At 43.8% G+C, this 13,628-nt stretch overlaps 1 protein-coding gene across 2 annotated transcripts in view; it reads left to right on the forward strand.

The window, feature by feature from the left end:
* The window catches only part of LOC148022896 (nifU-like protein 5, mitochondrial), a 54,539-nt gene extending 41,618 nt beyond the window's left edge, over window positions 1-12,921 (forward strand). For both annotated transcript variants that reach the window (XM_087695841.1, XM_087695842.1), the window contains exons 3-6: window positions 403-578; window positions 900-1,003; window positions 11,965-12,076; window positions 12,477-12,921. In XM_087695841.1, coding sequence (XP_087551967.1) covers window positions 403-578; window positions 900-1,003; window positions 11,965-12,076; window positions 12,477-12,545 — 461 coding nt within the window. In that variant the 3' untranslated portion in view covers window positions 12,546-12,921. The remainder of the gene's footprint in view (window positions 1-402; window positions 579-899; window positions 1,004-11,964; window positions 12,077-12,476) is intronic.
* Window positions 12,922-13,628: the final 707 nt, after the last annotated feature.

The raw sequence follows: 13,628 nt of genomic DNA on the forward strand, positions 1-13,628 counted from the left end.
GAATTAAATGACTGAGAATACAAGAGTCACAAGTGAACTATATGTTTGACAATGAGACTGAAGAAACTGCAGCATGCCAAGAAAGCAAAATCATCCCTGGGAAGAATGTCTGCAAGTTGAATGATGCTAAATTGATAATGAAGCAGTCCTCTCAGTTGGGCAATGTGGCTGTGCACTTTAGAAGTAGAATCAAAAAGTTATTCCATCTTTTAACAATACCAATTTTGATCTCAATTGTTGGATGATAATTTGTATGTGTGTTTCTTATTTGTTCGAAAGTAGTCAAAGTTTCTATATTTTTGGGGCTAGTGCAGCTCACATATTGTTTGTCTTGAAAATTTGTTTGTAATGCTTAACGTGGAAGATATATGTTGACTGTTTTTTGGGGGTATTTTTGCACAGGAGTCACTCGTGCTTTTTTCGGTTCAGATTTTGTGACAGTTACTAAGGCTGAAGATTTCTCTTGGGACCTTCTTAAGCCAGAGATCTTTGCAGCTATCATGGATTTTTATACGTCAAAGCAACCACTGTTTTATGATGCAAAAGCATCGGCTCCATCTGATACTGCAATTAAAGAGGTAAAATATAAATGGTTTATACTTTTTCGGTTGTCTGCTTTTGTATCAGCTGCTTCTTGTGATCAAGTGTCTTGATAGCGAAGGCTTTTTGTCTATCTATGATTTCTCAATCTAGTTTTGAATTTCCACTTGAAAGCTTGGATAATCTTAAAATTTTAAGTCAACCTACCTGTAACTGTGGAAAACACTTTACAAACTGGACATTGAACTCCTAATTGTCATATTAGCCGTTTATCAGCCTTCCAATCTTTAGAATGGGAATGTTCTTTTCTTGGTTTTTAGTGATCAGGGAGAGCTAAATATTTACTGATGTGTTTGTAGGATGATGATGAAACGGTGGCAATGATTAAGGAGTTGATAGAGACAAGAATACGCCCTGCTGTACAAGATGATGGTGGTGATATTGAGTACCATGGCTTTGATGCGTAAGTCTTTTTGGCTTGCTAAAGGGTAGGCGAATGCATTCAATTTTATGTTTCTCCTGTTTTTCCTTAAGCCATGTATTTTTTGTATATTTATAATTGAGGCAAGGATATTTAGATATTTTAAGAACTTAATGCAGAGTTAAATTTAACCCAAAGTCTCTAGATAATGAAACCAGATATTTTACCTACCTAGTAGCAAAATCTTGCAAATAAAGCAAAAAAAGTAATGATGATCTTCTGTGCTCGTCATTTTTAAGGTTTTTTGAATATTAAGAGCAGCTGCACTCAAATACACCTGCTGATTAGAGACATGAACATGACTATGAGATGTAACATTAGTACTTACAAGCACTCATCTCATAGTATATGTCTACAAGTCGGCTTTATCATGAGCTTAATGATGTTCACCAAGCGACTTTGAACCTGAGATGGAGCTTCGAGGTTTGCAAGAGACTCCACAAGACTTGAATCAGTGATTAGAATCACTATTAGTGTTAAACAGGTTGATTAATGTTGAAAGGAGAAAGTTTGAAGCTTTCTGGCTATGGCTGCCAGACAACCCACAGCTAGGGTTTTGCTCTGTGTGAGCAGCAGAGAAGGAATTTTGCCAAACCCTCATGGGTGGAGATAGCTCACTGGGGGGGTTAACAAAGCCCTATGGTGGCTTGGATAATTGTGACCTCAGGAGGTTGCGCCATCGAGCTGAATTGATTGCTGCAAAATCTGCGCTAGATTCACGAATTCCAGCAATGGCGTCCTCCTAGATGCCCAATGTTGAGGTTTGTTGTGGCGTGCTGAAGCATCCTGAGCTGGGGAGCAACTCTCTTGAAGAAAGAAAGGCAAAATATGCTCTCTTTTGTTCACCTTAGGTCCTCCAACAGAGGTGGGGATAGCAAGCAGCTATGGAGGTAAAGAGGTATAGTGAGAAAATGACAATGCTCATGTGCATTTAGTGGGAAATGGAGTTGAAGGAAGCTTGTTGGATCAGAGATGGTTCTGATGTCAGAGTGCAGCGATGCGGAAGCGTAGGACAAAGACTGAGAGAGAGTGAACACAGAGAGAGAGAGAGAGAGAGAGAGAGAGAGAGAGAGAGAGAGAGAGAGAGGAAGGAGACAGTGTAAACACAGAAAATCTGCGGTGTAGTATGCTGTATAAGAGTGTAGAAATACACAAGGGGGCAGAGGAAATATCTGCGTATGTCTCTGACTTGATGACCTCGTTCTCCGTCAGCCCAAGCACAGTTGTCTCAGCCAACAGATCTCAAGATCAGAATCTGAAATCACTGAATAATGTGCCAACAATGTGTTGGAGGACTGCTATATAAAGTAGAAATAAAAGGCATAAAATAAATAGGTCAGCTGCATTAAATGCAGCCGACTGCAATAAAATAGTGCCTAAAAAAACTGTCCGACTGCACTGCATGCGCAGTCTGCTGATGTGGCTGGCTGCTGACATGGCACTGTACTCTGTCTGCTGTCCGACTGTTGACGTGTCCTCTGTAATCTGTCTACTGTACCAAACCCTAATTGTGCAGAAACCCTAACACAGCCTGTCCAGGGGATGACTCAAATGCTAACACCCCCTCTCAGATCCTAGACGAGGCATTAGACTGAGGGATTTGGAATGCTGCCGAAGAAGAGCCCGGGAAAGCGCCTTTGTAGACAAATCTGCAAGATTATCCTCCGTCTTGCAATACTCTACATCAATGGTCCCATGTAGAAGCTTCTCCCGAATGAAGTGATACTGGATCTCAATGCGCTTCGTCCGGGCATGGAATACTGGATTCCGTACCAAGGCAATGCAACTCTCATTGTCGCACCGCAGAAGAGTAGGACGAGTTTGGGGGCAGCCAAGCTCCTCCAACAATCTCCGAAGCCACACAACCTCACATGTGGTGGAAGACGCAGCCTGATACTTCGCCTCAGTAGAAGAAAGGGCTACTGTGGGCTGCTTCTTGCTACTCCAAGAGATAACACCTGTACCCAAGATAAAAGAGTAGCCTGTCGTAGACCGTCGTTGGTCCACATCGCCAGTCCAATCCAAGTCACTCCAACCTGCAAGAACCAGGTTTGAAGCATCTGTACCTGTGGGATAAGAAATCCCTAAGTCAGAGGTTCCCCTCAAATAGCAAAGAATCCTCAGGGTAGCCTGTCAATTCACTTGTTTGGGTTCTGTCATGAACCTTGCCAAAAGACCCACAGCAAAACAAAGATCAACACGAGTGGTGAGAAGCCAAATCAAGGATCCAATCAACTGACAGTAGTGTGAAGCATCCATCACGGGAGAATCTGAGTGGGAAGTGGCCTTCCAATTCGGATCCATAGGAGTAGTAATGGGCCGATAAGTCTCCATCTCAAAAGTTACAAAGAGCTCCTGAATATACCTCTGTTGGAGATGAAAATCCCCCTCTGGGACTGATAAATCTCGTGACCCAAGAAGAAATGAAGAAGCCCCAAATCCGTCATCTCGAATGCCTGATGTAAAGCTGTCTTGGTCTCTCGGACCTTCTATGCATGATCCCCTGTCAAAATCAAATCATCAACATACAACACAAACAACACACGACCAATCTCGGAAGTGTGCACATAAAGCTGCGGATCGGCTTTGGAGCGCCGATATCCCAACTTTTGCTGAAGAAACGAGTCAATCTTCTTGTTCCATGCTCGCGGAGCCTTCTTGAGGCCATAGAAGACCTTCTTCAACTTGTAAACTTTTCCATCCGAGGATCCAAAGCCAGGAGGCTGCTCAATATAGATCTCCTTCTGCAAGTCACCATTAAGAAAGGCCGACTTCACATCCAACGGATAAACAGGCCATCTCCTATGGCCAACCAAGGCAAGAACATCTCGAATAGTCGCCATACGAGCAGTGGGGGCAAAAGTATCATGGAAATCAATGCCTGGGTGCTGACAAAACCTTTAGCAACAAGGCGAGCCTTGTGCTTGTCCAAAGAACCATCGCTAAGGTACTTGGTCTTGAAGATCCACTTGACACCAATCGCCTTCTTGTGAGAGGGACGAGGCACAAGAGACCAAGTGCCATTTCTCTCAATAGCCTCCAACTCGGCTTCCATGGCCTTCTGCCAATGATCAGACTACAAAGCCTCCTTCATTGAAGCGAGCTCTCGATCGTGCATAACACGGGTCAGTAAACAATAGTTAGAGCAGACAAGCTCCGAAGAATGTGCCTAATTCCTCTGTGACCTCCGTGGTCCATCTTGCGGTGCCCACTCCTCAGGGACCCCCTCGATCCTTGAATCTCGGAGTGTGTCATGGGCCCAACGAGGAGGAGGACGAACCTCTCACTGTCGCTCTCCATCTACTGAAGACTTAGGAATATCCACCGGCGGAAGCTCTTCGGGGGTGGCTGATGGAAGAGAAGACTTTGAATTCAAAGAAGAATCTCCATCAAGAGGCTCTGGCTCCAAAGAAACTATCTCGGGAGCCCAACTCTCCCTTGGATCTCCAAGGACGGGATGCTCCGCATCCCCCTCTGTGGTTGGTACTTCCACGAACCGCACATCTCGGCTCGTGTAGACATTCCGCTTAACAGGATCAAGCAAACGACAACCTTGGGACTGGGAGCTATAGCCAACAAAAACCTATCGTCGGGAAGCCACCTCGAATTTATCACGTTGCGTCTTCGGAATGTGCATATAAGCGTCACACCCAGAGATCCTGAAATAAGAGACGTCAAGCTTAGTCCCGAAGTAAGTCTCAAAAGGTATCATCTTGTCAACAACCGAAGTGGGAGAACGATTGAGGATGTGAACTGTGGTAGCCACTGCCTCGGCCCATAGAAACTGAGGTGTCTGTCGGTACTCCATCATGGTGCGTGCCATCTTGATCACACTTTGGTTCTTCTGCTCCAAAATGCCATTCTCTCGGGGAGTGTTGGTGTTAGCAAACTCCTGGTGAATGCCCCTATCTACACAAAAACGAGCAAACTCATTAGATATAAATTCACCTCCCTTGTCTGAACGCAAGGTCTTCAGTCGCCGGCCAGAACGGTTCTCTTAAAAGAGAAGCCAATCCTTGAAATGAGAGAAAGCCTCGGACTTTTAAGTCAAGAAATAGGCCCAAGTCATCCTGCTGTAGTCATCTACGATCAACATGAAGTACAAGCTTCCCTTCAGGGACTCGATCCTTATCACGCCACAAAGATCTATAGATACAAGCTCCATGGGTGAAGTAGACCTCCTAGAAGCTTTGTTGGGAATTGCATCCCAATGCAGTTTTCCACGAATGCAAGAGACACATGGCTGATGGCTCACCATTATGTCTGGCAAGCCTCGGATAAACGACCCTCGGGACGCCTTCCGAAGGTACTCGTAGTTCAGGTGGCCAAATCGAGCATGCCATAGCTCGGATTGTGTCTGAGAAGTAAGAAGAAGAGAAGTAAGAGGTGAAGAAGACTTCAATTTGTAGACGCCATTCTCCTCATACCCTGCAGAGAGAACTTTCCTCAATCCACGATCAAGGACTCGAATAGTATCACTGTCAAACTCCACCAAGAGGCCAAGAGCACAAATCTCATGGACTAAAAGTAAATGATATCCCAAACATGGCACATGCAATACCTCAGAGGTGTGGGTACCACCACATCCAAGTGGGATAAGCTGCATCTCACCCTGCGCAACAATAGACACAGAAGAGCTGTCTCCAATGAGAATTTGCCCACACGAAGGTCGCAAATGGGTAACACCAACAGAAGGAGTCATGTGCCGTGAGGCACCATTGTTCACAATCCACTCTCGAGCCTGGGGAGCTGTCATCGCAGCATCAGAAGTTGTTGGTGTAGAGTCCTCAATGACTGCTAAGTGTAGAAAAGCAACTGATGAGGGTGCAGCCACCGCTCCAGAGTCTTTCGTGTCCTTCTTCTTGGTATTCTTCTTGTCTTTGTCGGGGCAATCCTTCTTCCAATGACCGGTCTTTCCACAAATATGGCAAGTGGATTCCTTCTCCTTGTTCTTCTTGGATTTGTTGTCCTCTTTCTTCTTCTTTTGGTCCTTCCCCTTCTTCTGAGAGGCTTGATCAACCAATGCCTCCGATTTGGAAGCATTCTGTCCCTTCAATTGTTCCTCTTGGTCTAAGGCCATAGGAACCAACTCTTCCCACCGAAGAGTCGACTCCTGATCTGAAGCAATAAGAGCGGAATAAAAAGTACCGAATCGTGGCGGCAATTGGGATAGTAAAGTGATCGCCATGTCTTCGGAGGAAATAGACTTCCCCGCATTTTAAACCTGCATCTGAAGCTGCCGAAGCTTGTTGATGTGTTCCCGAATCGAAGAAGACTTATTCACGGACAAAGTCCGCATCTGCATCTCCAAAGAAACCCTCTTCATCAGGGTCATCCGGTTGTACATCTGATCGAGCTCCAGCCATATCTCACGAGCCACCATCAAGTGCTCGATGTGAGCTATCACGACTGTGGTGCAAGACAGAAATAGAAAAGATTGAATCGTGGCATTCTGTTTGTCCCAATGAGATTGGGCCTTGGTCAACCCCGCACGAGCATTGGAAGAGAGTTTGGACTCATCTCTCACCGAGGGCCTGTTAATCTCCTCCATCACCAGTTCTGCCAGATCATAAGACTCTAAAATGGCCAACATCATCACCCGCCAGATGCGGTAAATGTCACCATTAAGCTTTTGATCCGTTGGAAGAGCCAGTAGGATAGGCACCTTCCTGTCCATGATCGCCTGGAACTCCAAATCAGTCTCTGTAGACATATTAACTTGCAATACCTTCACAAACGCAAAAGCAGCCCCCCCTCTGACTGTGAAAATGCAGCCTTCTAGCACTGATTTCTCCGTTGCCCAAACCTTCTTCACCCGCCTGAGGCAATGAAAAGGTAAAATCTGCAATGGAAGGCCTCAAACACAGCCTTCCTTCCCTTCGAACAGTAATAACCTGCAGCAAATTCACCGATTAGTCTCCTTTCCCGCACGCCCATGCTCGCTTCAGCCTTGATCCGATACGCAGCCCTCCCACTCGCCCTTGAATCCTGGAAACGCAGCCTTGTGTCGCGCTGAAATCTCCTCTTTAGATAGGTTCAGCCCTTAGTCAGTCCATCTTCACCGCTTTGATACCATGTTAGAGTGCAGCGATGCAGAAGCATAGGACAAAGACTGAGAGAGAGTGAACATAGAGAGAAGAGAGAGAGAGAGAGAGAAAGGAGACAGTGTAAGCGCAGAAAATCTGCGGTGTAGTATGTTGTATAAGAGTGTAGAAATACACAAGGGGACAGAGGAAATATTTGCGTATGTCTCCGACTTGATGACCTCGATCTCCGTCAGCCCGAGCACAGTCTGTCTTAGCCAACAGATCTCAAGATCAGAATTTGAAATCACTGAATAATGTGCCAACAATGTGTTGGAGGACTGCTATATAAAGCAGAAATAAAAGGCATAAAATAAACAGGTTGGCTGCATTAACTGTAGACGATTGCAATAAAATAATGCAAAAAAAAACTGTCCGACTGCACTGCAGGTTGCCACGTGGCACCTGCGCAGTTTGCTAACGTGGCACTGTACTCTGTCTGCTATCTGACTGCTAACGTGTCCTCTGTAATCTGTTTGCTGTACCAAACCCTAAGTGTGCAAAAACCCTAACACAGCCTGCCCAGGGGATGACTCAAATGCTAACATCTGATACCATGTTGAAATATCAAAGTGAAAGCAAGAGAGTGTGCACAAGAGGGAGAGAGAGAGCTCAAGTACAAGAAGAAGATCTTGCTTAATGAGTTGTTCACAAGTACAACTAGTATACTCTCCTCTACATTGAGAGTGACCTTTAGGCTGTTTAAAAATCTCTAGATGGCTAGAGTTGGGGTCTCCTCCTACCCTCCAGTTCATTCACACTGAGCTACCCTTATCCACCCTTGTATACATAGGGTTCACATGCCTCTCTCTCAAACCACCCCCTCCAAAACAAAAACCCCCCCCCCTCCCCCTTTAAGGCACTTAATGAATATGCTTAAGACAGATGGAGACTAATCTCCTCAAGACTGAGATCTAGGGTAAAAGATCTTCCACCTGCTGATTAGAGACATGAACATGACTATGAGATGTAACATTAGTGCTTACAAGCACTCATCTCATAGTATATGTCTACAAGTCGGCTTTCTCACGAGCTTAATGATGTTCACCAAGCGTCTTTGAACCTGAGATGGACTTCAAGGTTTGCAAGAGACTCCACAGAACTTGAAATCAGTGATTAGAATCACTATTAGTGTCAAACAAGGTGATTAATGTTGAAAGGAGAAAGCTTGAAGCTGCCTAGCTATGGTTGCTGGACAACCCATAGTGAAACCAGTCTATGACTCACATAAAGCGGTAGTTTCTTCAATTAGTACCTGGTCTTTTTACATACACACACAAATAGAGATCTCACTCCCTCGCTTAACACCAGATTGGCCCCGAAGTCCGGCGCCCCTTTTGATATTTCTTTTTTTTTTCAATTAAAAGATGGGAAATTATGAAAAAAAAAGAAATGTTTCAAAGTACAAAACCTGTGAACAGTTGGCTTTCATCTCTTCTGAGTAAATCTTAGCTGCATAAGGACAGTACATCATATCTAGAACAACATTCCTTTTAGGAAAACACTTTCTGTGACCATAACTCAATGATTCATGTGCAGAATTGCTGTATGCAGAACTTTGTATTTACTGTTTTTACTGTCCAGCATATCTAGAACAACATTCCTTTAAGGAAAACACTTTTTGTAACCATAACTCAATGATTCATGTGCAAAATTGCAGTTTGCAAAACTTTGTATTTACTATTTTTACTGTCCAGCATATCCAAAACAACATCCCTTTAAGGAAAACACTTTCTGTGACCATAACTCAATGATTCATGTGCAGAATTGCAGTCTGTAGAACTCTGTATTTGCTGTTTTTACTGTCCAGCATATCTAGAAGAACATCCCTTTTACCTTGGCATCATTCTAGCAGTAAAACAGTCCCCCAAACAACACTAAATCAGAGTTGAAAAACCATGCTCCTGTGTGGTATAGTCATCACTTTCTTTAGTTCTTGCATTGGAGAAGCCATTAGGTGCTCCTAAACCTTGACAATGAGGCTGTTGCCACAGCAGAAGAGCAAAGAAAACATAGAAATGTACATTCGATGGAATCAGCCCATCATGTAAAGCATTTGCTCTAAGAATACAGAGAGAGTTGACGAGAGGAAGCAAGCTCTATGTCCGTACATGAGTCAAAGACGAAGTACTCTCCATAGCTGATGTACTTGCAGCAATCTGCCCTCAGCTCCTCAAAAAAACTTTACTCTCAGATTTGCCCCTCATGTCTATTATGTTTAAAAAAAAAATGCTCTCTCTCTCTCTCTCTCTCTTTTGGGAATTTGTGCCACATAGCATACATATAACAATTTTCTCGTTTAAACCTTCTAGTCTAAAATTCTCCATGATCGGTGCAAGATTTGACCTTGGCACAAATCGGAGAATTAATCCTCGTGCAAAAATGAAGATAATGATGTGAACAGATTTTGGGGTCCAAAAATAGTAACTCCCTAAATTTTAGGAATGGTGACCCGTGCATTCCTCAAGTTGTTCTGAGCAACTTTTATCATTGCAACCATATCAAAAAGTGCAATGTGGCTCAGTTACGGTGACTTTTATTTTGTGAGCATTCTTACATGTGGATCATCTGTCTTGGCCAAGCTCATTGTCCTGCACCATCTCCAGCGGCTAAGCACACAGTCCCAAACCATTCTTCAATGCCCATTCGATTTGGTCCCATGGATTAGGCAAACCATTAGTCCAATTTGTCCCAATGGTTGCCTCTTCTGGCCATGCAAAGATCTCGGCTTAATCCAAGAGAACTCTGGGGGTAAAAAGCAGCAAAAACTAAAGAAAAGAATTTTTTTTAAAAATATAAATAAATAATGAAATCAACTGCAAAAAGTATCACCACCTGGTGACACATAGCTAGGGTTTTGCTCTGTGTGAGTAGCAGAGAAGGAATTTTGCCAAACCCTCGTAGGTGGAGATAGCCCACTTGGGGGGTTAGCAAAGCCCTATGGTGGCTTGGATGATTGTGCCCTCAGCAGGTTGCGCCATCGAGTTGGACTGATTGCTGTGAAATCTGCGCTAGATTCATGAATTCCAGCAATGGCGTCCTCCTAGCTGTCCAATGTTGAAGTTTGTTGTGGCGTGCTGAAGTATCCTCAGCTTGAGAGCAACTCTCCTGAAGAAAGCAAGGCAAAATATGCTCTCTTTTGTTCACCTTGGGTCCTCCAACAGAGGTGGGTATGGCAGGCAACTATGGAGGTAAAGAGGCATAGTGAGAAAATGACATGCTCATGCGCATTTAGTGGGAAATGGAGTTGAAGGAAGCTTGTTGGATTAAAGATGGCTCTGATACCATGTTGAAATATCAGAGTGAGAGCAAGAGAGTGTGCACAAGAGGGAGAGAGAGAGCTCAAGTACAAGAAGAAGATCTTGCTTAATGAGTTGTTCACAACAACTACTAGTACACTCTTCTCTACATTGAGAGTGACCTTTAGGCTGTTTAAATAGCCTCTAGATGGCTAGGGTTAGGGTCTCCCCCTACTCTCCAGTTCATTCACACCGAGCTACCCTTATCCACCCTTGCATACATAGGGTTCACATGCCTTCTCTCAAAAAACCCCCCCCAGTCACTCTACTTTCTTATCTATAGATACACATGTGCACACCACCCCCAGATGCACCCACCCACTCACACCACCACACCACCACACACCATGTGGTTCTTTAAAATCTGCTTTCAGTTAAGTTTGTATCACATTGGCCCCCTACATGGGCTTGGTAGTGTATCCCTCGTAATGCTCAGTTTTATGCAAACATACCCATATATGAGGAACCTCTCAACAATTGATGTTGTGATATGTATTAACATTTTTAGACTTTGTCTTGCACTGCCATTGCTTTGTTTTAAAACACACACACACACACACACACACACAACCTGTGGATATGAGGATAGACAAGAGAGCCATTCCTTTCTCATCATTGGCCAACAACACTACTCGCAGGCACAGTGGACTTAGGGACACGATGGGAGCTGATTGCTAGTATTGTCTGGTATATTTGGATTGTGATTTTGCTATGCTATAGAGCTCTAGGATTGTCAAGACTCTCCACAATTTGGACAAAGAAGGGAGAGGTTGTAGGGTGGTTCTAAGAGGATAAGGAGGAGAGATGCTTTCTTGCAGACTTGCGATATTGACCCCTTTCACCTAGCCCCTCATGTGGCCTGGGATTATAGCCCATTGGAAATTTGACTTGGAAGTCAAACATGCGATTGTTAATAAAGGCCATCCAAACAAATCCGTGTTTTACCATCCTTGTGTGAATGAGACAGCCCATGGCCTAGAGTCCAAGTTTGGTGATCACACAAGATGTGGTACAAAGGAACCCCTGAGTCCTTTTTATAGACTCCTCAAGTGCCCTAGCTTGTAAGCGACCCCCAATGGCCAATGCTGTTGGCAGCATTCTAGGTGTACATACTTGGACATCCAAGATGGGCACTTGCAGCATTTGCTGGCAATGGACAATGCTATGGGTGCTCATTATGAATGTCCAAGTGTATCATTGGACATCTAGAATGTATGTGTGCAGCATTGACCATGGTGGCATGGGCATAAGTCACATAGTGACTCGGAGTGTGCTCCCAAGTCTAGAATTGTTGAGTGCCATAAAATAGGACTGAGGCTCTTTTGTGCTACATCTGGCTTGCTATACTGCTGACGCGAGGCTTGAGGCTCAAGGATGAGCCCATTTGGCTCTATAGCTGGGAGCTGAACTTGATGTCCATCCCTTTTGAGTTTCTTTCTATGATGGCTTGTGTAGGTTGGCTTTATGTGGGCATTTCACCAATGGTGGAGGATGTCTGAGAGAGAGAGAGAGAGAGAGAGAGCATGTGATTTTTAAAAAAACATTCTTGCCTATTTTTCAGTGACACAGGTATTGTCAAGTTAAAGATGCAAGGGGCATGCAGTGGATGTCCAAGTTCTTCCATCACTCTAAAAAGCGGGATACAAAATATGCTGATGCACTATTTACCAGATGTATGGATTCTGTTTGAACCCTTCAGACTGGCACTCATACAGATAAAAAGTTTTCAAAAGTTACCATAGCTGCTAGCTGGGATTTTTCTTCTTAGGATTACTGATTGCTTCATAGGTTTTTCAACTTACCTGCAAGGGTTGTGGTAGTCTGGTGTTATGTTGTCTTCCGCTGGCATCTTTTCAAGACTCTTCATTAATCACTAATTAGAATTATCATTTTTTGTTTGGCCCTTGAATGTCTCTCATAACAAGACCTTTGCTTTTCCTTCAAGGTGTTCTATGAATATTCATTTGCATATCTTAGGTTTCTGTTATGGCTTTGTGTGTGGTTAGTAGACACATTCCATTGTCGTCTATTAACTCTTGGATCTGAAGGAGCTAATGCAACTCATTTAAACAGGTAAAAGGTGTGGAAGAGGTCACAGATGCAGATTCAGCTGAGGAAGAGGCAGGGGCAAGTGGAGCATGAAGGAATTGTTAAGTAATGTACTTACATTCAAGTTCTTATGAGATGGCGACAATTCTGACTCACGTTTACAGGAATATTTGTCAATCTTCAACTAGCTTTTCAGATTTTGTTGTCATCTGAGGACACATCCATAGGTGAAAAGTTCACTGAAGATGGATCATGGCAGCTGCCACACATGTTACATGGATATGGAGAAAAAAGATGCGATGTAATATCCCTTGTTGCCTTTCCTCCAGCTTATCCTAGGTTCCTGCAGAGATATTCCAGGCACACCTAACTGGCAGTTAGATCATGCTAATTATCATATTTGTATGTTAAATCGGAAATAGTGAATCATATGAAGTAAAAATGTGAGCTATGTCAGACTTTGAAAGTACACGTTGAAATCACATCTGAGCTGAAGTTATACATTCTTTAAAGTAAAGAAGAAGATCGTGCAAAGCTTACTAATGAATTCTACACACCATGCATACTTCCCTGCCTGATGTCTGAACCTTAGCTGCCATGTGTTCACAAGCACCAGCACAAATGTTTCACGTTGGGACTGCCTGTGTGATTGATCACTCTGAATACTAGCAAGGTGAATAAGATCAATCATAGTGCATGCAGGGTTCAACAGATTACGTGTGTAATGTGCTTGCTGTGCTAGTACCTGAAACATGGCGTGTTTCACCATTGAAGCGACTCGATGGCTGACTTAATTTCCACGTTTTTCTTCTGATAATATTATCTTTGTATTCATTTAAGAAGGCCAATTGGGCCTTAGAAAAACAAAGAGGCTCCAAAGGGCAACCAAAATTCCCCGATACTCGTAACAGAACTGTGGTTGGCATCCTCATACAAATAATTTCCTCTCATACATGCATACATTTTTTTGGGAAGGGACACATTGACAACCCTATCATGGAGGGGAAAGATCATGCCTTTGGAACTCTCGAAAAGAGTTTATGACTCCTCATGGTGTCTTCTTGGTGTTTGCCCCTCCCCCCCCTTGAGAGGAGAGCACTGCAGAGCCATATGTTAATGCACTTCATTGGAATAATGCTTTTATACGTTATGGTGGGCCTTTTAGATGTGTCATGC

The sequence above is a fragment of the Lygodium microphyllum genome, chromosome 16, assembly GCF_053477565.2.
Source record: "Lygodium microphyllum isolate KBCC chromosome 16, Lygodium_microphyllum_v1.1.10, whole genome shotgun sequence".
NCBI lineage: Eukaryota > Viridiplantae > Streptophyta > Polypodiopsida > Schizaeales > Lygodiaceae > Lygodium > Lygodium microphyllum.